This window comes from Balearica regulorum, chromosome 10 (assembly GCF_011004875.1).
Source record: "Balearica regulorum gibbericeps isolate bBalReg1 chromosome 10, bBalReg1.pri, whole genome shotgun sequence".
In the NCBI taxonomy this organism is placed as follows: domain Eukaryota; kingdom Metazoa; phylum Chordata; class Aves; order Gruiformes; family Gruidae; genus Balearica; species Balearica regulorum.
In genome coordinates this window covers 9210352-9238238 of record NC_046193.1, presented here as the reverse complement: position 1 = coordinate 9238238, position 27887 = coordinate 9210352, and the positions used below count along the sequence as shown (strand labels likewise).

Below are 27887 nucleotides of genomic sequence, written 5' to 3'. Positions count from 1 at the left end.
AATATTTGAGAATCAAATGTCCAATGTGTATTTTGGAAATAAGTTAACAATATGCTAAAACACTATGCTGTAGTAGCAAGGTGGCCATCATGTGTCTCCAAATTAGAAACGCGTGTTTCAGGTTTGCAAGCATAAGCAAAGCAACTGATTTTATTAGCTTACAGAGATGCACAAGATCAGAGAGTAGGTTTAAGTCTCTAATTGTTACAAGCATTATTTTTAAAATATGTGATAAAACAAAGAATTTTTTTAAAAAGCTTAGAAAATGCTGCATCATTTAACATTGTGAAATCCGTTAGTTGGATTAACTCCTAGTCTAACAACACATGCCTTCTCTTTTCTGTAATATTTTTATATCAGTTTGTTGGTATGTTGGTACCACAGATCTGTGGTACTGCCATTATAAATGATAAAATGACATACTTAATGCTGCTTCTTGTTCATTAGCTCTTTTTTGAGGAAGAGGTTCTGTCTTCATACCCTTCTAATAAGTATGTAGCTAATGTATGTCACCATTCTAGTTTTACACCAAGATTTTATAGCTACACTTTATCGAAAAAGCCATGGACCATTTTATGGACTCTTCACCCTGCAAGCTGAATTCATCAGGCTCTATAAAGATTCACTCACTCTGTAGAAAGAGCTACATTTATCTTGCTTTTTTATTTTGGAAGAAGATTTCTGTTGTTACTCTGCACAACTTGAGAGTTCAAAACTGCCTAAAAGCCAATTTAACCTGTTGGCCAATAGCAAAGACTCTGTTTTGTTGGAAGATCACAAATTTGAGAGCATTTCTAGATTTCTAGTTAATTTCAAATATGCAGTTTCTCATTATTTAATACAATGCTTGGCAAATCTAGTTCAAGGAATGGTTTTGGCCTGAGGCAAATTTTTTCATCACCTGCTGCTCTTTTCCCCTTATTGCATTACCCAGCAGGTCAAGAAAATTTTACCCCTAATTCACTCCTTCACTATAAGAACTCACAAGAGAAGGTCCCAAAATTCTTCCAGCTATTTCAGAGCTAGAACTGTTTGCAGACACTAAGGTCATTTTTAGGTATGCTAGGACCTAAAATGTGATAAATCCCATTATCTTCTAGTTCGCTACACAGCAAAAATTTTGTGAACATAAAACCCCCTGATAGTTTCAAAATCAGCTTTCACTGTATCTCCACTTTCTTAAAGTGAATTGTAACACAAATAGGACAAGGTGAAGGAGGGAAGTAAAATTAAACTTTTCTTTCTTATAAAGGCAACTTGCTGTTCACTGTAACTCCTGATTTTTTTGAGGCTTTAAGGCTTTAATCCAAAAAAGAAAACATTAGAATTGTTCCATCAGTCAATAGAAGCATAATCCAAGCCCCTTAAACTGAGATTTAATACAGCGAAGGTCTTCTGATTTACATCACTGTAGCTCCAGGTACGTAAATGGAGATACTACTGATTTACTGCAGAGTAAATTAAAGAAGAATAATCAACAAATATAACCCATATGGAACACAAGCATATAGCTGACTTTAGCTGACTTAGGTAGTTTACTTTTTTTTTTTTTGACAGTTTTCTGGAACAAACCTAACCATATTGAAAACTGAGGCCTTGATTATTATACAGAGGTTATTGACTACAACAGACAATAGAAAGCTCTAAGCTGTATTGTTCCTTGCATTAGGATATTTCTAATGCATATTCTGTTGTAGTACTTATGTGCCATTAAATAAATGCTATTGTAAAAAAAAATAAAATGGAATGGCCCTTCATATAGAGTACTTAAGGATTTTAATGGTTTACCTCGAACTAGGCAATGTAAAATATTATTTAGGGTGTTAACATTTTCCCCCAAAAAATTAATATGAATAGCAGAAAAAACACTTGTAAGTCTTCTAAGCTTTCTCCTGCTGATACTCATGTGGCTGAACATCAGGCATTTACCAACTGGTTAGATCCTCTTTCAACTAATCATTAAGGGAAATGCTTGCTTGGAAAGATCTGATCTGACAAAATACGGTGGGTGTGGACAAAGATCAAATACCTTGCTGTCAAGCAGCAATAATGTCAGTAAGAAACTTCCTATTATTCCTTGTAGAATAAAGTAGAATAATTTCTCCAGAAATTACTAACTTCAAAGTAAATATTAGTCATAATGACTGTGATAAACATTAACTTTAATGTGTATATCGTATTGTGTGCATGACTGCGTTCTGTGTGAAATCTCCTGATTACACAAAAAGGAGAGCTCTAAATAACAACTTCAGTATCTGCAGAACAATACATAAAAGAGAATATTATTTCATTTTATTCTCGCTTCTTCTTTTCCTTTTTGCACTGAATTCTGCCACTGCAGCAAAGCTCGAATGGCACTAATAATTTCCTAAGTCTTTCTTATTATTTCAGAGTTTTACTCCAGCAGTGCAGATAAAGTGTATTTCATCCTCACTGCCCTCTTTCTTCCATATGAGATATCTGAGATCAAAGGATGGGATTTAGTACATTTTACTAAATTCATAGTTTTCCTGTATTATCATTTACCCTAAAAAATCTGTTATGTGAAAACTAAAGACAAAAACAGAGAGAAAAATATATCTGACAAAATAGCTATAATTTCCTTATAATTAACTCAATTTCACACAGAATGGAGGCAATAAGATCAAAGAGAGACAAACAGTTATCAGCTGTGAATGTCTTTAGTTATTTTCACTAAGAATAGACGTATCCTCCTAAATGCTGGATTCACCATAGCATAGAGAGTTCTAGAAAAAAATTCTCTCCTTATTTTGATTTTATTTCTATGTCACAACAAAACCAGAAATTTCCCTGTGAAACAAGCTAGAAATGAAAAGTATATTCTGTCCCCTCACCTAAAGGCACTGTATGTCATTGGCAGACTGCAGCTGGAAATGGTCCCAAGCTGCTCTATCTCTAGTGTGCAGGTGTCTGCAAATGAGACCAATACCCTTTTGGCATGAATATGTCTGTTAATCAAATTCAACAGCAGAGCAATTCTCTGTAATTTGTATATAGTAACTGGTGGGAGAACATCCAGCAGGCAAAACCTACAGAATTTGTAATTCTGTGGATTCTTTTTCATATACATCCGGACAGTTTCCATATAAGAAGAAACTAATTTGGTACAACACAATCGTGTCACAAGACACACCATGTTTACAGCAAAAGCAGCAAAGAAAAGCTTAACAATTCACAACAAAGTCCTAACGTAAGATCAGTGAGCTTGACAGCTCTCAAAACAGCAAAACGTGTTCCTTTAACATTCCAACCTTTGTGAATTTTCTGATTTCCAAAATTTCATCACAGAATGTGTTTTGTGAATATAACCACTTTGAAGCATTATTAAACTTGTAAATACTGGATTGCCCAAATACTCCCAGGAAATTAAGTTTAACGAAACACAAAGAAAGACTCCATGATTCTTAAGATGTGGACAAAGCACACTCATATGGGAACCCTGTAGAAGTGGACACTACAATTTGAAAGACTTGAACATGCATTTGTGCATGTTTTCACATACTGCCCTTCATACTTGAGATCTCACAGCCTAATTATTGCTTATTGCTTTGACCTATACTGTCTTACTGTGTCCTTATACTCTCTGTCCTTCCTAAGAAACTAGTGATTCTTACCTATTACTTTGAATGTAAATTATATGAGGAAGGTATCATTATTTAATCCTGTCATCATATATCATCTACTGTAGTAGGACTTTAGTGGTTTATTAAAATTTGCACATCCTGATAATATCAGCAATGGCCAGTGACAAAATTGGAGTTGAAGTCAGTGATATGAAGTGGAAAATCCACATTAAAATGGTCAGTACAACCTAAAGACAAGAGTGATCTTAGAAAACAGTAAAAGGTAGTATGGATAGTCACAGAATTTTGTAGGAAAGGAAGTGAAAAAAGAAGAGCATTACTGAGAATTATATCATATGAGAACAAGCTGATACAGTTATTGGAAACTGGATTTTTAAAAAAAATCGTGATCAAATATGACAAAATTTGTAAAAAATTAATTTAGTTTAAACATCAGAACATGTAAATGAAGATATGGAAGAATGTTAGACAGATGTCAAAGTACTAAAACATGGTAAAACTTCCTGGTTCTCATTTGAAGCATCACTTAAAATTAAAAAGTAAATAGCACTAAAATACTCCTTTAGCGATCAAATTCTGAAAATATTTCAGAAAAAGCTGAGTTTTTACTCTGTTTAAAGCAATGTTTCTGCAGGAACTACTCTAATTTGAAATTAGATGTTTAATCTCTCTGTGCTCCAGTGATGAAAGATGAACAGAGACCAAGGTCAAACTGTAGTTACCCTATCATTCTCCCTAGAAAGGAGAATCAATATATAGCTAAAAGCCAAGATGTAACACTGCTCTGATTTCCCTTCTATGGTTTAACATAATGCTTGTCTTATTTGCACCACACTGGGAGCAGAGCTACTTAAGAACCTAGCTTTGCTGTGGCATTACAGCTGCTTGCTGATGTCGCAGGAAGAAGATAAAAATAAGTTCTATATCAAAGCCTCCAAGTGCAAAGAACTGTAAAATGCATTTAAAGAAATCAACTGCATAACTCGAAGTTTGAAAAAGTACAATTTGCATTCTGCATTTCTCATGTAAATGTACACTAGGAAAAATAATTATAATAGTAATCCGTTTCAATGGAAATAAAGTACTGTAATATTTATAGTCTGTGCCAGAGTTATAATGACTGTGGGGCGAGAAGTGAAGTGTCTCAGCATGTTCCACATGTTTTTAACACTGTTTCTAAAGGCTCTGGAGGCTATTAAATTTAATGAACCCATCTGCTATGAAATAGAGGTCCAAACATAATCAGTTTTCTCAGTGCCATATAATACAGATGGCATTCCATGTTCCACATCCCCAGCAGGAAATTTTATGTTCCTCTTTAAGTGCAGGACTTTTGTTTTTGTTTTTGATGTTTTAAACATCTTTTTGATGTATCGCATATAGCATTTTATAGTGTAAATACCATATACAGCGATACACATGAAAAGTGTTAATTCATTAAAATAAATATTGCTATTTCCTTACAACATTTTTTTCTAGTGACTTTGACAACTAGCATTTAGCTCTCTGTAGTAATAGTCTTTGCTTAATGCAGTCACTGAAAACTGCCCTAACAGCGTAAGTTCCAGCACTAGCAATGGAGTAAAGCAAACATGTAATTTATCAAAGTAATTTACTTCAAAAGCTGAAAGGTACACATATACATACATATATGTGCATAGGTGCTATATATGCTTGTGCATGTCCTTATTTGTATATGCTATGTATGCATGGCACAATGCACAAATCATTTTTATTTAAAGTATCCATATTCCCACTAGGTCATTATGGACTTTATGTTTCCTTTGCACATCGCAGTTTTCATTTCAGGGGTCTCAATTTGTGTGTTTTATTGGGACACACTGCACCACGACTCCTGTACTGGTGTGTGAGCAAGGGCTCTAAGCTCAAATTTAAGTGGCACAGCATTCCTTGCACTGATTAGCACCCTGCTGCCTAACATAAGTAAATCAGATGTGCATTTTCTAACAAAAAAGAGCAACATCCATTGTTATTTTGAGCCGCATCTGAAAGATAATGAGAGTGCATTAATTCTATTCAGTTGAGAGGTATATGCATTTACTATCTTGAGCACTCATTATGTTTTGACAGTTGACACAGATCTTTCTGAATTTGAAACAGTTAATGTTGCTAATGGTAACTCATTTATTCTAGATCCAGCAGTAAAACAAACAGATTAGAACTGTTCAGGAGAAAACAAGAATATTTAATTATGGTAACTGAAAATTTTGGGCCACAGAACTCATAACAGTCATGGCTCAAAGGTTTTTTCTATTGGACTGTCAATGAAGATTTCCACAGCCAGCCCACTAATCATGAGCATAAAGGGATGTTGCACCTACATATAAATATGTGTATAATCCTTTTTTATTGTGTGTACCGTAGGCTGCATTGATCACCACTGTTAATGTTTCTAGCTGCATTGATCACAACTGTTAATGTTTCAAGCATTGTCCCAGATCTATAAGATCCCAGTGCAAATACAGCAGACCATAATTGCTGGACCAGATGGTCTGCAACTTCAAACTGCAATCATGCTCTTATAGAAGCTTCAAAAAAGATGAAATGGTCAGAGCTGTTGTATGCTTCCAGGAAAATTAATCAAGACTGAAGCACTGATAAGAAGGCATTCCCTGGGCTACTTTCTACTTTTTTTCCCATATCAGTCTTCAAAAGACCACTGCAGATCTGTAGGAGACAAAGCAGAACTTGAAGAACTTTATTTTAAGAACAAACCTACCTGATGGAAGGTCTGATATCCATGCATGGTATTTTCCTTCCCTAGCCCAATTCACTCAAATGTCAAAACAAGAAAAGGAAATCCTCACGGGAACCTCAGAGTCAGTCAGTGGTGATGACATTCTCTGATAAAGAGCTGTAAATTATTAGAGATTAAAAGATGCTGGCCACAAGGGGAGGGTTAGAGCATGTAACCAAGTCCAAAGTGGAATTGGGGAAAAAAGCAACACAGATTTCTAGATTTTAAAACATTTAAAAAAAAAATACTGCCTGTGTATAAATTTTCTTTTCACAGCTGCTGATTAATGACATTTCCTGACATTCAGTTCTGCAGTGATTACCAATATTTACTTGCTGCAGACATACATGAGCATTCTGAACACTTTGAAGCATTTTAATGCATACCAGTACTACAATCTAGAAGTTAGTTTTGAAATAGAGGCCCAGGGAACCTTTTACTGAGATAAAAATGCTAATTACACCCACTTATTGTAATAGCACAATTAACTTGTGCCACCAAAAGTATTTGAAGATATCTCTGGGAATAGAAGCTAGTGGAAACGGGGTAGTATTTAATTTTTTTTTTACTTCATAAAAGCTCTTGTGTGCATTGAACACAAAGAAAACTGTGTTTATGGAAGAAGCACTAAATAGCATTTTTATACCTCACCGGAAATTCTTGGATATAAAAATGCCAGTATAATAGCTTTCAGTCTATACGACTTTTTATTATATCTCTGTACATTATACACAGGACTTGATGTATATAGCTTCACTTGCTTCAGAATTCATCCTTTGACAAAGAACTGTATCCCGGAATCTAAATTTCCATACTTAAAACATTTGGATTCTGATGTGAATGCTATCTGAGAAGCATGAGCTTCCTATTCTTCCTACTGAATTTCTGCAAAGAACCTGAACCAGAGTAAAAAGTATGCCTACCAAGTACTTGGTTTATTTTTTTTAAGGATTAATAAATTGAAATTGTTTGATCATATATGTGATAATAAAATTGTTAACATCCATCGTAAGCATTTCAGAAATACTTAGTCTAGGCTTTAGCTCAGTGGAGCTACCTCAATTTACTGCCCCCATAAAGGGAAATAAGGTTCTTGGACAGGTTGCCTTACTAGCATGGTATCAGCCTCTTGGTCAGAAAATATTTCCAAAAAATCCCTGCTTCAAAACAAGAAAGAAAAGAGGGAGAGAGAGATATATATAAAAAATTACTTTTTTTACCAGCAATTGTAGAATTGAACTAAAACCCATAATTTAATATATATCTATGAGAAGGTGCAGATAATGCAAATGAAGAATCAACATACAGTACTTCAACACTGAAGAAAAGTATAAAGAGTAAAAACCACTCACTATTCATATTATAGGGAATCATAACCTGTAACGATTCAGAACACTTTTTTTTTTTTTTAAATGAACTCTTCAATTCTGAAGAACCAGACAGTCATCTCAAAATATTAAATGAAATAAAAATTTGCTTTTTATACAAAGGAATGCTCCTGTTGGAAACTGAACACAGCCAACATGGTAACGTATGCCTGAATCTGCTCACAGCTTGAAACTAATAGCCTGGAGGAGATGAACTCAACAGTGCATTAGATCCAGAGAATATATTCAGGTACACTTATGAGAAACAAATTTCGCCAGAAGAGCCAAAAAAGGTCCAAGTAGGTCAAATTATATGCCCCAATAAACAAATTTTCAATCACAAGCTTTTAAACAGTGGGAACTCAGGGGCCAGTCCAGTCTTTTTTTATTTCCTGCAGCAAAAAGTAATGTTTCTCCACATTCCAGATGTTACCATAAGAATGAGTTAAGGGCTTCTGTGCTTTATAGATGATTACCCATAATCCCAAGAGACTACCTCTATGCATTACTTCACGTGAATATTCTGATACACAGGCAATTTCCCCCCCCCCCAATATATTCACTTGTATTGGCTTGCTATAGATGCACATATGCTTAAAAGAAGTCATCAACCACTTTAAAATTGTTCCCTCCTTGTAATACTTTCGTACTTTTAGAATTCTTTCTACTCAGGAAAGAGTACCTTTGGAAGCTTTCAACTAGAAGTCCAACTCTGTTTTTAAGCACCCATTAAGGTATTTTATTTTCTGAAGCACTATGTATTTGTAGGCTTTAGTGATGCTGAAGTAGTGATGTGCGATCCAAATGTGACCTACTTTTGAGGCAGAAAAGCTATGTTGAGACTGGTCTGTTGGAATGCTATCCAGACCTCACCGTCTAGGGCCCACTGTACATGTGTCCCATCTGCAACCCTCCAAGCTAGCCCTTACAGTACTTCTAGGCCGTACAGCTGCACAGGAATGTGTAGCAAGACAGTCTCTTATATCAGACTCCACAATCAAGAATCATCTGCCTGTCCCCTCACTCTTGACACCCCAAACACCCTTTCCCATAGAATTGCACAGATCCAATAAAGCTTACTCACTTCTAGCCTGTATCAAACTGCCAACTAGAGAAGTACAACTGGAAAGGAGACCAAGTCTAGGGAAAGGTGTGGAATTTGGGATCAGAGGACTCTGAACCAGAAGACTAGACACTGGCTGGCATATATCACACACTTCAATTCCAACATTTTAGCCTAAAGGTATAGGCTAGTAGCTTAAGTGCTGACAATTACAGAACAAGCTCTCCAACTACTGTGAAGCTGACTTTAGAATTAGCCCAGGATAAGCCTGTAAAGACTATTTCTCAAGTGAATGACTAAACCAAGTACAGTGAGGACTCAGCCCAGTTCTCCACAGACTTAAGTTCAAATTATTTCAGAAATCTGTTGTTTCTCTGAGAGTCAGTGTCACCTCTTAAGAGTACATGAGTCCTATGTCAAAAAACCTTTTTTTGAAAGAAATGAGGCTTTGAGTCACTGATAATAATGTTTCCAACACAAAATCCTGGGTGTAAGGGAAGAAACACAAAGAAATTTCTGATAGAAGGTAACTAAAACTGACCCTAGGAGCTGGCTGGTTACCTCTTCAAAAAGGCAGGAGACACCGGGCAGAGAACAAAGTCTGGAAGCAGAAAAAAAGAAGCCTGCAACTGCCTGCGAAGCAAGGAGTCACCCAGAGAGGCCTAGTCTCAGTTGGTTTATAATTCCTTCAACTATCAGAGGTTTGATCCTGACAGTGTCAAAGGCAACACAGACCTGACATACACACAGGTTCCTCCATACATTTTCTGCATATGATATCTTGCCAGGGATTTTCAGTTCTATAAATGCCATACTCTTTTCTAACAGTAAATGAAGCACCTCAGACTGTCAAAGCTAGGCTGAAGAAGTAGCTGTACGAACATTTTGCAGACATCCTCTTACAGGAAAGGTGAACAGATGCAGGAATTAGATGCCTTGTTTTAGTAGCAAAATTCTTTTGGGAATATTCCTAAATGGTATCAAACACTTAAATGACCTGACTTCGGGCTTTCACAGATGACTTTGTCCTGGACAAATATTGGATGAAAACAGGCTGGGGCATCAGGGGAAATGTTTTGTATCCTAAGACTATTCCAGTCCAGCTTCTTTCTGTCTGGATCCTAGTATGTTCCAGCCTAATGTTACTTGCTCAGAAACAGCACAGCTGGCCAATTAGCTCTGATATTTGGTGAGAAGGGAATGGGAAAGCATGCTCCATGCTGTTAGGGCACAGTGACACTGATTACAACCATGTATATCTAGCCCTGAGAATCTAGTCCTGCCTGTTCTGACACAGCTGGATGATAAGAACATTTAAGCTGTCCGGAAATATACTGTTTTTAACCTGGCAAGGTCCAAGCAGCAGGCACAGAGGAGCTAGGACACAAACTGTCTGTGAAAATCAACGAGTTACGGGATGGAGAAGATTATTTAGGTGGCACTTCTAATGCCAAGACATTAAAGATGGCCAGGGAATCCGTCTCTGAAAATAACACTCAGGCAGCTTTAGCTGAGACAGAAGCACATATGGTTTGTTACAATGTTCCTTTCATTGCTATTTCCAGAGTTTTGTATGTGACTACACTAATTTATCCTGTTCCTTTGTCTGTGAGTTTTTTTGAAGGGAGGAAGATGGAAGAGGGAGGAGAAAGGTAGCTTGCAACTAAGCAGATCACAGTATTCTATTTTTAAATCTTTTCTTACAGCATCCAACCCAGTAGGGTCCTGAGTGGAGTTTTCAGACACTTAAAAATATGTGTGTACATGTGAGTATGTATATGAGTGTGTGTATATAGATGTGTATATATATACACATACATAGATAAGTGTGTATAGTGACATTAATCAGCCTTAGTCAAAAGAATGAGAAAAGAAGAGAAAGAGAAGAAACTGGAAGTATTTTATTTTGATTGCAGTAAAACAGCTTTTGTTTGGATGTAAAAGGTTTCTTTATTCAAGAATGCAACAGCTCCATTGTATTTTATTTGCCTGTTTTCTCAAGATTCCTTCTTTACACTCCCTCTAGTGTTCTTAAATTCACTTGCATTTACTCACCCCTGCTGTATTCACTTAGTATTTCACACAACATTAAGTTGTTCATTTTCCTTAGCCTTTCCATAACCTACAGGAGAATCACTGAAAGTTAAACTAACTTTTCTGAATACTTTTCTCTCTGCAATGATCAGAGACATACAGATTAACAGATGAAAGAGAGAGTAAAGTGTAAAATTAATTCTGAAACAGCATTTTGTACTTTGTTGGTAGGTAAAGGGGAGGACTCGGTGTTGAGGAAGATTTTGTTTGCAACACTTTTAATGCAGGATTCATAGGAAAAGGACAAGAAGGCCAGTTGCACTAAAACACCACTTATATGGATTTCTTCCTGCTACTCTCTCTAGTAAATACACAAACTCTCTTCAACATATACACACACTGATTACTTCAAGCATATAAAAGCAAGAAATTAATAAAACTAGGTTTTCCTAGTCATCTCCCCATTTCATGGGATGCCCTGAAGGGACAGCAATAACAGCTAGTTTCTGTTCATCTCATGCTTATGTTTCAATAAAAGAAAGAGAACAAAAGGGGAGACTGGATTAATATGTTCTTTTGAAAAAGGAAATATTTTGAAAAGAGATAAGTAAATTCCCTCCAAAGCAATATTTCCAAGCAAATTTTTGTTTCTCCTTCATAACTGCAGTTTTAGTATTTAGTTTGCATTACCCATGGCTACCACTGAAGAACAGAAAACACTTGAGCAAAGGTGAAAATGAAGCAAAACTCTATTCCCAGGGTGGGTTTTTTTCTAAAGTATTAATTTAAAACTAAACCTTCTACAAGCATGACATACTCAAAATAAAAAAAAAAAAAAAAAAAAAAAACCAAACCAACAAAACAAAAACAAAACACCCAAATATCAAAGTTAAGCTGATGAGATTCTCCCACCTTGCCCCATCTTCATGAACATAAAAGTTTAAAAAAAAAAAAAAAAAGAAAGAAACAGCTTTGCCACTAGTCATCTGTGATCTTCTATTCATTATATTGAATACTTGGCATCACTTGTATTAAGTGACAGATACTTGCTACAAACTCTTATTCTACAGATAATATACAAATGAAAATATTTTAATTGGATCAAAAGAACCATAATAAGAAAAAGAAAATAGATAAAAAGCTATTTGGGACCATAGATAAAACACTATTTGAGACCAACCCATGAAAATGAACAACTTCTACCTGCAAATCTGATGATTTACCACAAATGACAAGGAAGTATCATGAGTGCTCAGTCACTGCATAACAGAAATTTCTGCTTCAAATCTGATGTTTACAAGGATGTAAAATTAAAATTGGACATTTATGACAATTTTGTTCGCATATCACCCATTTGATCCACTTTAAAAGGCAGAATCCTCTCATTATTGCTCCCCAAGACATCACAGTTGTCCCCTAGATGTTGACCCACCTTTATATACTGAAAATATTGATTCTTATCAGTCTATGCTTTTATACTGACATATTAATTGGCACGTTTTAAACATATAGAAAAAATGGTTATCAAGCTATTCAATTTCTGTTCAATCTCCATTTTTGATTTATAAAAGAAATGTAAATTTGAAGGTCATAAATTTTAAAATTGTGCTGTTACTCATGTTTGTTTCATTATTTTCTATGTAATTTACAATGTATAAATATCTGCTAAAGTTCAGTAATCTTGGATTATTTACTTGTAACATAAAGATATCAAGTCCTGATTCTTATACTGAATTGGCACATTCCAGCAACAGAAATTAGATGCACAACTAGTGTTTCTAACACAACAGTTTTACTCCTAATTCCTCATTATATGCAATAAGCCTATATTAAACATTTTATCATACAGACTTACAGTGCTGTCAATATATGCTTCAGTCCATACTACATCGTGCTCTTGGTCAATAACCTTTGGTCGGCTAAGAACATGGAGATATTCCATGACATTCTCTTGAACATCAGCTAAGGTAGAGATCTGAGTAAAAAACCCTGTGAAAACACACATTTCAAAGTTATAAACCAGACAGAACAAATTAAAGAAGATTGCAACTTGGAGTATCATGTGGTTTATGTCTGTCATGTTTTCTGCTTGCTTATTTCCAAAGAAGAAATGCAAAAAAGGAACATTTCATAAGCAGCAGCCTCAAACAGCAATAATTGGTGTAAACAGAAGTCTGTGAAAACTTTGGCCAATTTTGAAGGACTGGGTTCCCGATGTTGCTATGAACCACTGCACTAAACTCTACTTCCAGAAAACTTTTATTGTTTAATGGTAAAGAAGTTTGTGTTTGTTTTATAAATGATGCATACTTTAAAAGTTAGAACTGGTATTAACTTTGTCCAACAATGTCTCATCCAGTTTGTCCAGTTTCAAGAAACGTTACAGATTAGAACCACAGTAAAAAAACCAGTAGTTGCACATGCTCTAAAATGCTCAACATGATAGAATGTGATTAAACATCAGTTAATAGCGATATGGTATTTACAAATGGCAGATCACAGAAAATGTAGACTACAACTAGAATTGCTTGGCTTAGTAATCACAGCTCTCTTAATCCTTTAAAACATCTCCTACAACCTGACAGCATTGAGAACAGCAGAGGCCACAGCTATCTGAGCTGTCACCACTTCCTTTTCAGTGCTTAGATGTCAAGTATCTTTCTACATCACAAACTTGGCATCTGGAGCCCACATCACACAAGGGTGACGAAGGACTGACAACTTGCAAGGCTATCGTTTCATCAGGCCTTATTTAAATGCATCACTTCCCCTTCATATACTTTCATTTTCTTTAATGAGAAAAGACCAATATGGAATTTTCATGAAAGAGGCCTTGCTACAATTTTAGTCTTTTGACAAGATCATGAGTTTTGTGGACCTGGAATACCAAGCTTCAGCAGTAAACATGGCAGCTGCTAAGAACTTCTGAGCTATGTTCATTGTAGACAGGGTAAATTTTGGCAAGACTGCAAGGGTGCTCTGTAGTCTGAATGTTAGAAGTTTCCGATTCAATACACCTGCCAATAATTCATGCAGTACAAAATTGATGTTTCTACATACGTTTCCTCTATGTATGAATTAAGACACAGGTAAGAACAGAATGTATAGGACATCTTTAAAATGAAATGAGTCATAGTAGTAGCTTAATGCATATTTTCAACTTAAGAAAAAGCAGAGGTGGTGGGGTTTTTTGCAAAACTAATTTGATTATACTATGATCTCAAATATTCATAGTATAGTGTTCATATTCATAGTATAGTATTTATACTGTTCCAATATTCAATATTCTGCTTAAGGAATTTTATTTCTTTGATTTTTTTTTTTCTATTAAGTCCAGTATTCTGTGAGGATGTTAACTGACAACTACATATACTACCACGATCTGACTCTTACTTCAAAACAGAGCTATTTTTTTGTCTAAGGTTCTGAAAGCTTTTTCAGCCATAGAGTAAAATGATTGACATAAGTTTAATTAGGAAGTCTGTACTTGACAAAGCAGAATTCCATGTATATAGTGGGAAAAAAAGAAAATTATAGTGTACTTTCATGAATTATTGGCTTAGAACACTTGTGGGAAAAAGCAATGTGTACATTACTGTTTCTGAAGTGCTGCCTGCTCCAATTTTGGGACTGCTGAATCTCCCAAGTCAAAGTATGGGTTTCTCCCTAATTAGGGAGTAATTAGGGACACTTCACTATCCGGTCCTTTTACTTTGGAGTAAACGTCAATACATAGTAAAAATATTATTGTTTTCCAATATGAGCTATTCACATAGAGATCCTCATAAATGTATGTATGTATATATACACACACTGTGATTTATACTGTTTTTAAATCAAGGATTCAACACACTTCAGAACTGTGTGGATCACTCATTTTACAGGTGATGACATACATTTTCCTAAAGCAGTTCAGAGTGCCTGAATTTTGGTATGTCTCATTTCAGAAAGCTTAAAAGAGAACCAATATTCAGAGACCAAATTCAGCACTGATCACATTTCAAGTTACATACTCAAAAGCACAGGTCGCTCAGAAATACAGAAAGACTGAACAGAAGCACAAATAGACTAATGAGCCTTTTGCCTTTCTTCCTCCGTCTTACACTAGTATACAATGGCTAGAAGTGTGGAATAAAATACTAAAAGGAAAGAGTACACAAACTCTGCTCATTTCTCTGTAGGAGATTTAAAACAGGGGATCTCCATGTACGTTTATCTCTCCTTTTCCCAAACACATACTTTTAGTTGTCCCCATGGACAATTTTTAGTTGTCCTTAAAAAGCAGACTTAGTCACTGTTTTGTTTCAGTGTTTTCTATGCAATCGTACATCACCACTCCAATACTATTTGTTTTGTTGAGCTCATGTACTTTGCAGCGCATGTTATGCCAGTACTTGCACTTCTTTTACAACAGTGTGCAAAATTACACTTGGAGCAGAGATCTGCTTGCACTGAGTAGTGTACAGGGAGCAACAGGACAACATCTGCACATAAGCACTTTACATATATATAAGCATATTAAATAATGCCTGAAAAGTGAGAGTAGATTAACTACTTGAAAAAAATTCGTGTTGTATCTAAGGTGATGGAAAGGTCTTTTTTAATCAAGCAGTATTTCCTTACCCATACAGGTTAAAATCACAATTAGTTAACACTTTTTAATGTCATACTTCATTAAAATCAAAACCTTAAAGACTCATTTAAACACTCATTTAAGAAGCTCCTGGATGTCTATGCCTGGAATATTCTTTAATCACAGCCTATAAATTACCTTTGAGATAAAGAATACTTTGCTTTAAAATGAGCGTGCAATCTGATTGCCTCCTGAAATGCTTTTATGTCAGTTTTTCAAGTGAAAAAATTTAGCAAGATTACTCAAGAAAAAAAAAAAAAAAGGGAAAAAAAAGAAACAGAAAACAGAACCCAATCTGAAACACCTCAGTGTTGTGCCATACAGGTTTATACATGTTACAAGACACTGATAATGCTGAATTTTTTTTCTTTTCCTTCATTTAGAAGAGATCCATCTGGACCAGGTGCAGCCAACATAAGCAGACATACCTACTTGAGCACTTATTTGTAACTGTTCTTCACCTGGATGTGTATTACATTAGGTGTTTCTCTTTGTAGTATTTCTGAGAATGCATGCTGTCGTATCGCAACTTACACAGAACTCTCCAGGCAGCGTGCTATAGACAAAGTATTAATTTCTTGTTGTAGTACTTGCAAACCATATCTCTAAACTACACAATAGAGAAAACAGTTTTAGCCTAATTTCCTAAGACAAAAGAGATAGTGAGTAAGTCTGAATTAATTTCATATAAACTTAGCAAAGAAATAAAGGTCTCAAAGACAATTGAACATTTATCACTAACCCAAGACTGACAGAAGTGACATTGAGCATCCTATTCGGAAGGAGCCAGATGGTAAATCAGCACATGTATAGTGGCATGCATGTAGTTGCAGGCTAGCCATGCAGTGCTCCTTGCCCAGTGAGTATGATAGCTAAAGTAGTCAAGGTTAGCAAGTGGAAGAAAAAGAGATTAGTGTGAAAAAAATCCTATTTTTTAATCATATCTGTGTTTCACAGATTCATTCATATATCAGGCTGCAACGGTTGAAAAGTTGAAAGAAAGAGTGTGTTAGAGACTTTATTCCTTTTAATCAGGTTGCTTCAAATAACCGAGTTTAGTGAAATGTAAAAGATGCTGCTAAAGATATATAAAAGACAAGACTTAGATGAAGATGGTGTCATAAAACACAACCATATGGATTGTCTCTAGAGTTTTCATAAAGTGATGTCAGGGCTGGGTTTCATTTGTAATTTCTGGGAAGAGTTCCTTTCCTGCATTGAAGATTTTGTCTGTTTAATTTCCTTATAAATAAGGTTTGTGCTTCTGTAGCTCACATTAGAAAAATCTACAATGATTTATAGTTTGCTTAACTCATGTAATATGGACAATTACCTATCTTCTATGAATTTATGGTTCATCTATGAATTTTGTTTCTACAAAATTTGTTTTCCTTATGTTTTAGCTTTCTTTAGAAGAAAGTAAAAGGAATTGCAAAAGCTACGTGAATGATATTTCCCATATTTTTAATGCTTGTTCTAATACTTATTTTTTGATCTTCTCCAAATGGGAAAACTCTACCAAAAGTTACTATATTGTAGCTAAGGGCAGCATTAGGTAACATTCTCTTAGTTAATTTTCACTGTATGTTTAGACTTTCTGATGATTCATGTGTTTGTAGCTATGTGTAACAAATGCCAAACCTCACAAGACCTAGCTTCCTACACTGTTAAATTTCTCTCTTATCTAGAGATCAGAGGTACCTCATGGATTTAAAAACCTTACTCTTCCTATACCAAGGTTTAACCTTTAGATAAAAACATGTTCTGAAGTTCTTGAGCACAGCTGCTGAGGCCACGTAAGCCATAGCAGCAAACCCGTGCTTAAATTTTTGCATTCTAACACCTGCTTCTCAGCTCCCTGGTGTGTGAATTATCCTGCCTTAGAGCTCCTTACAGTTAGCACTACTTTTGTTTTTTCCCTCCCCAGCAGGAAAAAAATCATGAAGGAAATGGGTAAGATTTGGTAATGACAAGCGTGAGATGTATATAATAATATGGTTAAAGACAGACACCTATGCTCTGCAAGTGGGCTGCCTTTCCATATTACACAGTCCTTGCAATGTTTTCGGATGGCTTGTTTTTCTCTAAAGTGTCCATCATTAGACTCATAACATTTTAAAATGCCTCCAATGGATTTATTTTTTTTTGAGTACAGTACTTTTCATTTTCTGGACACTGCAAAATAGATGCAATATTCTTGCAACTAACGTAACATCAGAATTAAAAAAATCCTCTTTGGGTAGGGAATAAGGAGGTAATTCATTGTTTCTCTGCAGCTGTAAAACTCCCATGGAGAATACCCCTGCTGCCCCCCCACCTAAGAGGCCTCTCAAGCAGGTGAACAGTATCTGTAACTGGCTGCCTGCCACCCCCCACAAGAGCCCACAGTGCCGGAGGTGCTGGGGTCATGCTAATACTGGGAATGGATGTGACTGGGGCTTCCTGTGTGCAATTCTCCTCTGCTAATACAATAGTCTATAAACGGCTACAGCTGGGGCACAATTTGCCTCAGGGCTGATCTGTCCTCTGCTGGCAGTTAGAGAGACACTATCAGACCTCCGATACGCAAAGCATTTTTCCATACATTGCCTTCTCAGCCTCTGCTCCTTTCTACTGATGAATCCTCTCCTTTGTCCATTTTACAATATGCCAACCACAGTTATGCTCCATAATAAAATAAAGAAAAAAACCCAAAACACAACCAGAGGCTGTCAAATTACTAATGCAATAGAGAATTCTACTGAAAAAAGTTTAATCCTGGCTGATTTGTTAGTAAGTATTGCATTAACTCCCATCTTTATATATACACCTTTCTGCTGGATGTGACTGCTGAGGGAAAGGTAGTACCTGCTTACTTTAAATTCTAGCAGATGCATGCTAAGCACTAGGAAAACTATTACCTTTCTTCACTTCAGGATCTTAGTACATCTTTATTCTTACCATTATGTGCACTTGCTATGATACAGTAGAGTAAATCACTGCAAATTTCACAAACCACTCTAGAGGGACTCTGGGGTTCTTGAACATTTTAATGTATTTAAAATGGTTTGGTGTTTTGCTTCATTAAGCCAACTCCCTCTAGATATGCCCTACTTATACATAAAAATATAACAGAAAAACATGCTTGGGGTTTTTTGAGGTTTCACCATCAGAATCTAGAAGCTAAAGAAGTTTTGCAAGGTGGTATGAATTTCCCCTGTGACCCATTTTGAAGGAAAGGACTGCTGTCCACAGTCCAGCCAGCTGGAAACCCTGCAAACAGCCTTCATCTATATTGTGCTTCCAAGGGGAAAATCACTGCAAGGAAAATTGATTTTAGGGTCATTGACCCTCAGTGACAACAACATACTTTGGCCCACCCATGCAAGTAGTAAACTGCAGTCCAGCCATTCAGCCAATCTTTAGACCAGCTTTACTACACTGCTCATTTGTTGTGCTGTAATCCTTCATTTTACTAAAAGAAAATGGGCAAACTGTAGCTGAAAACTCTAATAAAAAGCTCTAAATCCTTACTGTCTGACATAATGACTTATGCTGTTTCCAACTTATTTTCAAAGCTATAAAAAAAAAATATTTAATTACTGATTAGAGGTGGAAGATTTTTGCATTGTAAGCTATCAGAGAGCAGGTATTGCGAATGTTAAACTGAGAAAAAAAATTATAGAAGAAAGTCATTAATCTGTTTAGTTGATTCATATGAGTAAGATTCTGACTCAAAGTAACATGGCTCTGAAAAGAACAAAGTAGTGCTGAAGAATGACAAAGGTGACCACTTTTCCCCCTCTGGGAATAATGAAGACGTGGACCAGATGATCTGCTAAGGCAGTCTCTATTGCCTGGTCCTAATTTCTGAGTTGCTGTACTTAGATCTTTATGAATCTGTAGAGCTAGGCTAAAAAGCTAAAAGATTTTGTTGATTAAATTGTCTTCAAAAAGATGCTTCAAAGGATTCTTATACTATTATTTAAACTAAATTATGGTGTAATATTAGCTGATTAAGACAAGACTTCAAACTGAGTAATTTCCATCAGCTGGACATAACAGTAGTTAAAGAAATAATGACTAAATGGATAGCACCTGATGCAATTCATCATAATGCAATGTGGCACAACAGAAAAAAAGAACTTTTTTTTTTTTTTTTTTTTTTTCCAAGAGGAAAGGAAAAGGAAAACCTGAAGATTAATTAGGGGGGGCTGGGGTTTTTTTTCTGAATCATTCCTACTTATATTAGCATATCCTTTTACTGAAGCATCTTACATGTTTTAATGCTCCTTCCTTAGGAAATATAAAACTGTTTTTTCAATTACACTGTCAGTTCCTCAAGGGACAGGATGTCTGGTGTTTTACATACTGTGCCTAAGTTAACAGCACTTGTACCCAATGTTCTTAGGAACCAAACTACCTCTGACTGAATAATAAAAGATATAGTAGAACAAACATTTGAAATTAAAGTTTGTTCTCTGAAAAAAATAAATCACATAGTTTAAAAGCTTCATACACATTTTAAGAAAAAAATTAATTTGAATTTTTTTCCTTTTTAAATTGTATGTTACAAGATAAATAAGTCTTTTCTGCAAAAAAAACCACCCATCCTCTCTGATTAGTTGTCAGTGACACCATATCTGTAGAACGGTCAGATATGCAGGAAGGCTCAGTAATAGGGTTTTGAAAACAAGGCTTTCACACTTGAAGGTTAACTAACCTTTGTTCGCACAGGCCATCCACTTCAGGTTATCAGCAAAAGCAGCTTCTCTTCCAATCAGATAGGTAAAAATACGAACCTGAAAGTACAATGCAAAAGATCAAGTCAATTAATATTGCATTTAAAACTTATACAGTGGAACTTCAGATACAGATGTATAATTCATATGGATAGACCCTTTTTAAGAAAGTATTGCTGGTAAAACAGCACAATAGATTTAAAAAAAAAATAAATCTCTGCCAGTAACGTCTTCATGACAAAATGTGGGTTTTGTTCTATGTAACAGAATGGCTGATCTCTTTGGATGTTTTCAAAATCTGACATTTAACTCAAGTTACATTTATGTAATGTAATGTAATGGTTAAAGTGAAAAAATTGCTATGGTGTGGAGGAAAAGGCACTTAATTAGCAAATACTTCTGTAGATAAAGGATGTGAAACACCAGGCAAGCAAATTCCTCTCAGTTTTCAAGGTTCATATGAGACAGTATCTTTGTCAACTTAGAGAGACATACCCACAGGTGGCACTTGTGCTATCAAGTGATGAACAGTAGAATCATGTGCAGGGTTGCCACATTTCCCAGACAGAAATATCTGTGCAAAACGCAGTGCAGCTGGTCTATGCGTGTGCATGCACACAGACACCTTCATCCAGAAATCCTAGAAAATTGCTGCTTTCCTTAAAATTCTGCCCAGATAAAATTTCTTGGCAGTAAGGAAGGGCATGCTTTGGAAACGTTGGATGCAGGGTAGGCCTTGATGCTAAATGATAACACTTGTTTGTCTGGACTCCACAGTTCCATATTATAGTATTTATATCCAAAACTGGTTTTGAGCAGCTTCACACAACTGCCATTTAGAAAGCAAAGGGAAATTTCCAGTGTAATATTTCTCATTCCTATATCATTTTCTCAGTTCTTTCTTATCAAATACAGGTGGGTTCAGGGTTGCGTTACTTTACAAGCCTTGAAAACAGGTGCAAATTTGTCCTCACAGTAGACTGATGACAGCATTTTATACCTCATACCTCCTGCTCTCACATTATTCTATACATGGGAAACTACAGCAAAGATAATTAAGTTGGTTTTAGCTAGATAAACAGGGAATAGGAAAGGAGCATGTTGTCCAGGGCTTCCTCTACCTCACTAATACAAGTTTGCATGGTACTCGTAGTCCCTCTGTTCAGGTTGGGTCTGTAACCACCAACGTGCGTGTGCTGAGCAAAGAAATCACTGTCCTTAGTCCCAGCACATTCCATCTAGAATCCCACACAGTTCCATACCTTCTTCATTTACCATCCGATGCAGCTGAGTAAGACGAAGCACGGTGAGCCTCACTTGATCCGTCTAAGCTCTCAGTAAAAGAATTGGCAATAGCACCTGACAGCTACAGCTAAAGCCCATATTCTGCCTACTGTAGCCTTTGCTGTGCTAAGGCTTATGCCTCTCATTCCATGTGCCTAAACTTCCACAATCATTTTCCCATTCCCTAATGATTTGTCCAGGCAAAAGAGGCCAAGTGCATGCTGGGCCATATCAGCAAGAAGAATACAAGGTGATTATTCACCTCTATCCGTTATAACACCACATCTGGAGTACTGAGCTCAGTTTTGGATTAGCCCATACAAGTCAGACACTAACACAAGGGAAAAGACAGATTCTTCCTGAAGGTAGACTCTAAGAGGACAACACAACAAGGGACAAAAGTCAGAAGAAGGTCCTAAACAATTCTGATTTGATATAAGGACAAACATTTTTATCATGAAGGTGATAAAATATTAGAAAACATTCTCCAGAGATGCTGCAAAATCTGCATCCTGGGAGATATTAAAAATCTGACCAGACATGTTCCTGAGCTGCCTGATCTAACTTCACCTGCTCTGAGCAGGGGTTGGACAAGATGATCTTCAGAGGTCCCTTCCAGTCTAAATGATTCTATGAAATTAGCAATATTTTATACAAAAGATTAAAATTTGACTGATTTTCTAATAAAATAACTTGTTCTACATTTTGTGGATTTTGAAGATAAAACAAATAGATTAAGTTGGGACGGGAAATTGACAATTTGTAGCTGCAAACATGGTGCTATGATTATGTATAAGAAAAAAAAAGATTATTAACTCCATATTGTAACACTAAAAATTGTAACTAAACCCCACATCAGATCCTTTCATCTTTTTATTAGTATACTTTACAGAATCATCATTATCCAAACTTTTTTTACAGAAACTCTGTTATCATCATTAAAAAGCTGTACACAACAAAATATGCTCCAGAACATTTTATTCACTTGCTAATTGGGTCTCGCATTCACAAAATAGACACGCTTAAATTATACAGAAAGCTAATTACACAGAAAGAAATGTCATGATGTGAGAAGTTTATGAAGGCCTCTAATTTAATTAATTTGCAATTTAAAATAATCAAAGAATTAAATTTCTTATAGTTTTTTCAATTAGCACTTTCTCACTCACAGTGAGACAAAAGAAAATATTTGTAGAATATACCAACTTTATATTAAGTTCCCATAGGGTTTATTTTCACAGAAGATGTTTTAAAATGTCTTTGAAAGTTTCTTCCTTTACTCTCAGTTGTGATACTATAGTCCCTCACTGCCCTTTTGTCCATTTTCTTAATGGCCAGATCCTGTTTCTAGCCATACATGCTGTTTTGCATTATTATCATGCCTAGAAACCAGATTTCAATCACAAAACTTTCCCCAGTCTTCAAACATAAAATGTACATAGGATTCAATCATGATTTAGGTTGTTTAAAAAGTACACACACTGACTGTGTAGTGTTGTTAATGTTAATTAGTTTGAATCAAATAGTATGCATAATCCTACTCTAAGATTTTTAAGAACACAGCATTAAACAAAAGAATGGTACTTTTATGCTTTGGTGATGGCTATGAAAAGCATTAATAAAGAAAATCTTTATTCTCCAAGCACATGAGAAAGATGTGAGATTTATACCCTCAAAATACCACATAAATCACTGTCACAGTTTATCTTCCTGAAAATGATGCTCAAATATAGCCCATGATGAGACTGAATGCATCCAAGAGATTTATATTTAATGATCTGCTTTAATCTATAAAGAATCAAACTACACTGTGTTCCTAATAAAAGGAGACCAGCCTTATCTAAAAGGATGAGCAGTAAGCATGATAATGGGCATAGGCAGAAAACTAACTGCATTAAACCCACAAAAAATAAAATTTCAACAAATCAGTATCATAGATCATCATGAGGAATGGGCTGCCTCTGTGATACTGTTGCAAGGATTTTAATGATTTTTCTCTGGGTACATTTTATACATATAGTTTACTTGGTATCTCCAATTTTGCTAGAAAATATTTTAAATATCATAAAAATTACTGCTAATCATTTAGCATTACTTGAAAAAATAAAAATAAAACCTATAGAGACCTAGCACTGAAGATGAGTTATCAGTTTATTAAGGGCTACTTTCTTTGCGTATCCCAATGAGTTATGTATTGTTCTCTATGCACCTGTCACTGTGCGTGCTACATAAATAATGCTTACATCAAGTGTCAACATGAAGTATAAAATCTTTTATAAAATGTAATAAGATAAACTATAATTTTAGAATACCATTTCTATACTGCTCATTACTTTATAGAATGACTTAGTATTCATAAATAGCTTCACAAGAAAATAAACTTGTAAGGTCACAGGAAGGTATTTTAGTTAAAAATGTCAGTGATAGATTAAAGTTTTTCTTTTACATTGACTGTAAAGATACATTAATAGGTATTATGAATATTGTTTAATACTCCGTTCAGAGTAGTGAGACAAATCTTCAAAATCAGCTCTGGCAAAAATCTCTGATCATAGCTCTACTTCTAGAAGTTTCATTTGATCAGTTCATTCAACCCACCAGCACAAACTTAATTCACAGTGAGCTTGCAGTGGAAAACACTTGTGAGTGCCTAAGCATTCACTGTAGAAGTAATTTTACAAAACAAATGCTTGCCATATTATTTTCTGCTTTCAGAGATCAAAGCAATGAATTAGGTAATAAATGATTAGTATTGAAACTTACCTGAATAAGTCTACATTCTAAACCCCATTTTTCAAAACAAACTTGGATCTACATACCTCTTGTATTAGTTTTAGTCTTCTGGATAGGTATTCTATGTAATAATTCTAGATATGCTGGTACCATCCATGGTATGACACCAATAAACAGGGACAAAGTTACTGTGATCATATACCTGTTTTCTTCATCTACACAAAAATATAACTAAGTCAATATTATAGGAGTACTACATTAATTTACCAGCATAAGTTCAAATTACTTCAACTTCTGCATGTGGACAAGACCTATGCATGCTGCAAAATTACACACCGTGTTATGGCTACCAGTGAAATTGTCATCATAAATTGACTAGACATTAGGTACCAGATTTAATATCCACCCATATTCTTAGATACCATGTAAGATAAATGTTGTTAAGTAAAAACTGTTAATAGTGACCACCAAATTTTCTTCTTTGTATATCTGAAGTATCTGAATGGAAAGCATGTCAGAACAGTTCTGCTCTGCAAAATGATTGCATGAAATGTCTATTTTATTCAAACAATCCAGATATAGCTCTAATACTGTATAGTCTACTGATAAATATATATAGTACTGAGGCATATGATTGAAATCTCTATAAATTACAATGGATGAGGAAGTATAAAGTGTATCTTATTTTATGGTTTGTACTGGACCTTAAAGATAACAACTCAATAGAAACTATGAGCTTTAATAAGTACATACACTATGTACATGCAAATACACTGATATACCTATATCAATATCTTATGGTACAACACAATGTTAGGACACTAAAAATTCTTTTTAATCCATACAAAGAGAACATTTTAGTCAAGGCAGACTGAATAAACTCAAAGTTGTTATGGGCCAGTCCCGGAGGATCCAGTAACAACATTTACATAGTCTACATATGCTCTAGTTAACTGAGTATAAGCCAAATGAGAAAAACACCTTTCAATATCCAAGTGCTGTGACTGAATCAAGAGACCATTTGCATCTGAGAAAGAATCTGCATCAGAGGGTATGTCTCTGGCAAAGAAACATATGACAGAAAGAGAACCCTTCAGTTCTGGATAATTTTGAAAGCTTTGTAAGATATTTGAGAGAGATACCTGAACCAAAATACTTTCAATGTCTGACCTGTAAAATATGATATCAACTATATTAAGGCTTAACTTGAACTGTTAGCTGTGGAGAAAGGAAATATTCTCAGGCAGAAGAACTACTTTTGAATTGTTATATACTATCTACAAAACTGAAAATTGTAGATGTTATCAGAATCACTGAATGCAAAGCAAAGCTAATTCCAAGAGCAAAAACTTTAATCTTAGGAACTATACTTGCTATTCCTGCACAGTATATAGCTCCTACAGAGGTGCCACAGACTACTATTTCTTTAAGCCAATGTTCACAGAAAATGGAGAGCTCCACAGTAACATTACAGAAACTGAAAGGACAGTGGAACTATAATCTTTAATAGAGCTTGTGACTTTCTCACTTCATATTTTTCTAAAGCGGGTGTTGAATGGCAAAGAATACCACTTGAGATTGATGTATTTTAATTATCTTTAAAACAGCAGCTGTGGAAACCTCCCATATATTACCTTGTTATTAGGTCTCATTCCTGACCTAGAAGGATCAACCTCTGGGAAAGAGCACTCCATTCAGTTACTACTCTTACTAAAAGATTGCTGCATAAGCTCAAATGATTCTGAACCACAGAATCATATTCATATTAAGCAACAGACTAATTTCAACAGTGTATTTTAGGACAGTCAGCTTCTATGTGCAAGATTGTGAATTCTGGTCCAAACCACCAGTCCACAGTGAGCCACTGAGAAGCAGCACAACATGTCAGCAGTTGTCACAAGTTGTGTTGGTAACTATTCCCATGTACACAGCAGAATTAAATAATATTAAGGCACTGAACCACCAAACTCAGTAATTCAGACAAAACTGAACAAAAATCTTATACTAAAATACTTAAATCAACAGTAGATATTTAACTGCATATATTGTCATTATTTTTAACTTGCTTTCTCTCTGGTTTTCCAGTCTCTTCATTTTACACTCTTGTTGCCTTACCTAAGCACAGATCATGGTTTGGATTACACAGGTGGTTTGCCCTCTATTCTTTGTTGCATCCCCTCAAATTTTGAAAAATAAGAGAGCACTGTTAATAAGTTTCTTGCTTTTACAGCTAGGGAATATTCTGAAGTTTGAACCTTTAAACTCTGGACAGACGGCTTATATAAAATCTCAGAGATGCATAAACTCAACCATTAGTGAGGAAACCTAAGAATGATGATTTAAATGACAGCTATTTCAGTGTTAACCACTTCATCTGAAATATCCACTTAACAGTTTCATCCATTATGCATGGACTAATCTGCAGTCCCTGAACTGTCCTCACCTCTGAAACTTCATTTAACTAGCAGCATAGCGAAGAGAATAGGGACCTTCTTCTATCTATGTTAAGCAAGACAAGTCAATCTGCAAGATTCTACATACTGAAACTGTGAAGTCATAGCTTCATGCCAAACAGCTGGTAAAACAGTATTTCCAGAAACTTAAAATACAGTGTGGGAGGCGAAATGGGACTTCTGCTTGCAGCTGACAGTGCAGACCTCTGTTTGCAGCTGCAAACTATTTCATGGACACCTTCAGCAAAATAGTCTTTCCTTTCTGGCTCAGCAAGAAATAAAAATAGTCCTGTGGCAAGAGCTATGGAATTTAAGTTATAAGTGGGATATAGGGATGAAATTCAAGTTCCCATAGTTATAAGTTATGGTGGTCCAGGAACGATGCAGCTAGTGTCTGCGTAGACGAGTGAATTGATTGACTGAGAACAATGGATCAATGTGAGACTAAGCAATTGCCTGAACTCCTAACTAGCCTCACCACAAAGAATTGGCTTAATTGTTACAGGATCTCTCAAGGTGGGACAGTCCTGGAGGTTTTCCCAGGCAACTCATGCTATGACTAGACCACCTCATAGGCACTATTTGTATACTTTAAATTGTTAATTAGCTACTTGGTTGGAGAATCTAGCCATCCCAGAGACTTCTTCAGGCAATTCCTGCTGTAGAATTGACCAAACCGTATAGAGAAAAGATACTTGCATAGTATCATAGCAGAAAGTCTGAGGAACAGTCACATAGGAGAGTCTTTTGAACATACTTAAGATAGCTAGGAAACAGTTTGCACATGATTTAATATAATAATTAGCAGTGAAGCATTCCTGTGCTGGAGTAGTGATATACAACCCCAGGCCAGCTGGATCTAAAGATTCAGTAGAAGAACAATTCAGAGCATCTCACCCAATACAGCTGAAGACACTGTTGCAAGGAGTCTTATCATCTAGACAGCATGTGACCATCCTGTTCAAGATGCTGGATTCCCCACTTGAGTATTACTCTATCCAAAGACACTACCCCAAATGGTTTAAACATTCTGGTCTTTGCAACAGTCTCAATGGTGCACTGATCAAAGCACTTTAATTTTCATTTGATCAACAGCTAAGAAAATGACAGTAGGAGCAGATGTGACCAGAGCTGGTCTAGATTTGATTTACATGCTGTAATTCAAGATTCACAAAAGCGATTCTCTAATTGCCTGAATTTTGTGAACCTAACGATGAAAACAGTTGCAATTTATTT

General features: G+C 35.6%; 1 protein-coding gene across 4 annotated transcripts in view; it reads right to left on the bottom strand.

The window, feature by feature from the left end:
* CACNA2D3 (calcium voltage-gated channel auxiliary subunit alpha2delta 3) overlaps positions 1–27887 on the bottom strand; it is a 463402-nt gene that overhangs the window by 146454 nt on the left and 289061 nt on the right. For all 4 annotated transcript variants that reach the window (XR_012837017.1, XM_075761986.1, XM_075761987.1 and 1 more), the window contains 2 exons: positions 20163–20241; positions 12683–12816 (listed from right to left, as the gene is read on the bottom strand). Coding sequence is in view for 3 of the 4 variants with exons in the window: in XM_075761986.1 (XP_075618101.1) it covers positions 12683–12816; positions 20163–20241 (213 nt within the window). In the remaining variant the exon portion in view is untranslated. The remainder of the gene's footprint in view (positions 1–12682; positions 12817–20162; positions 20242–27887) is intronic.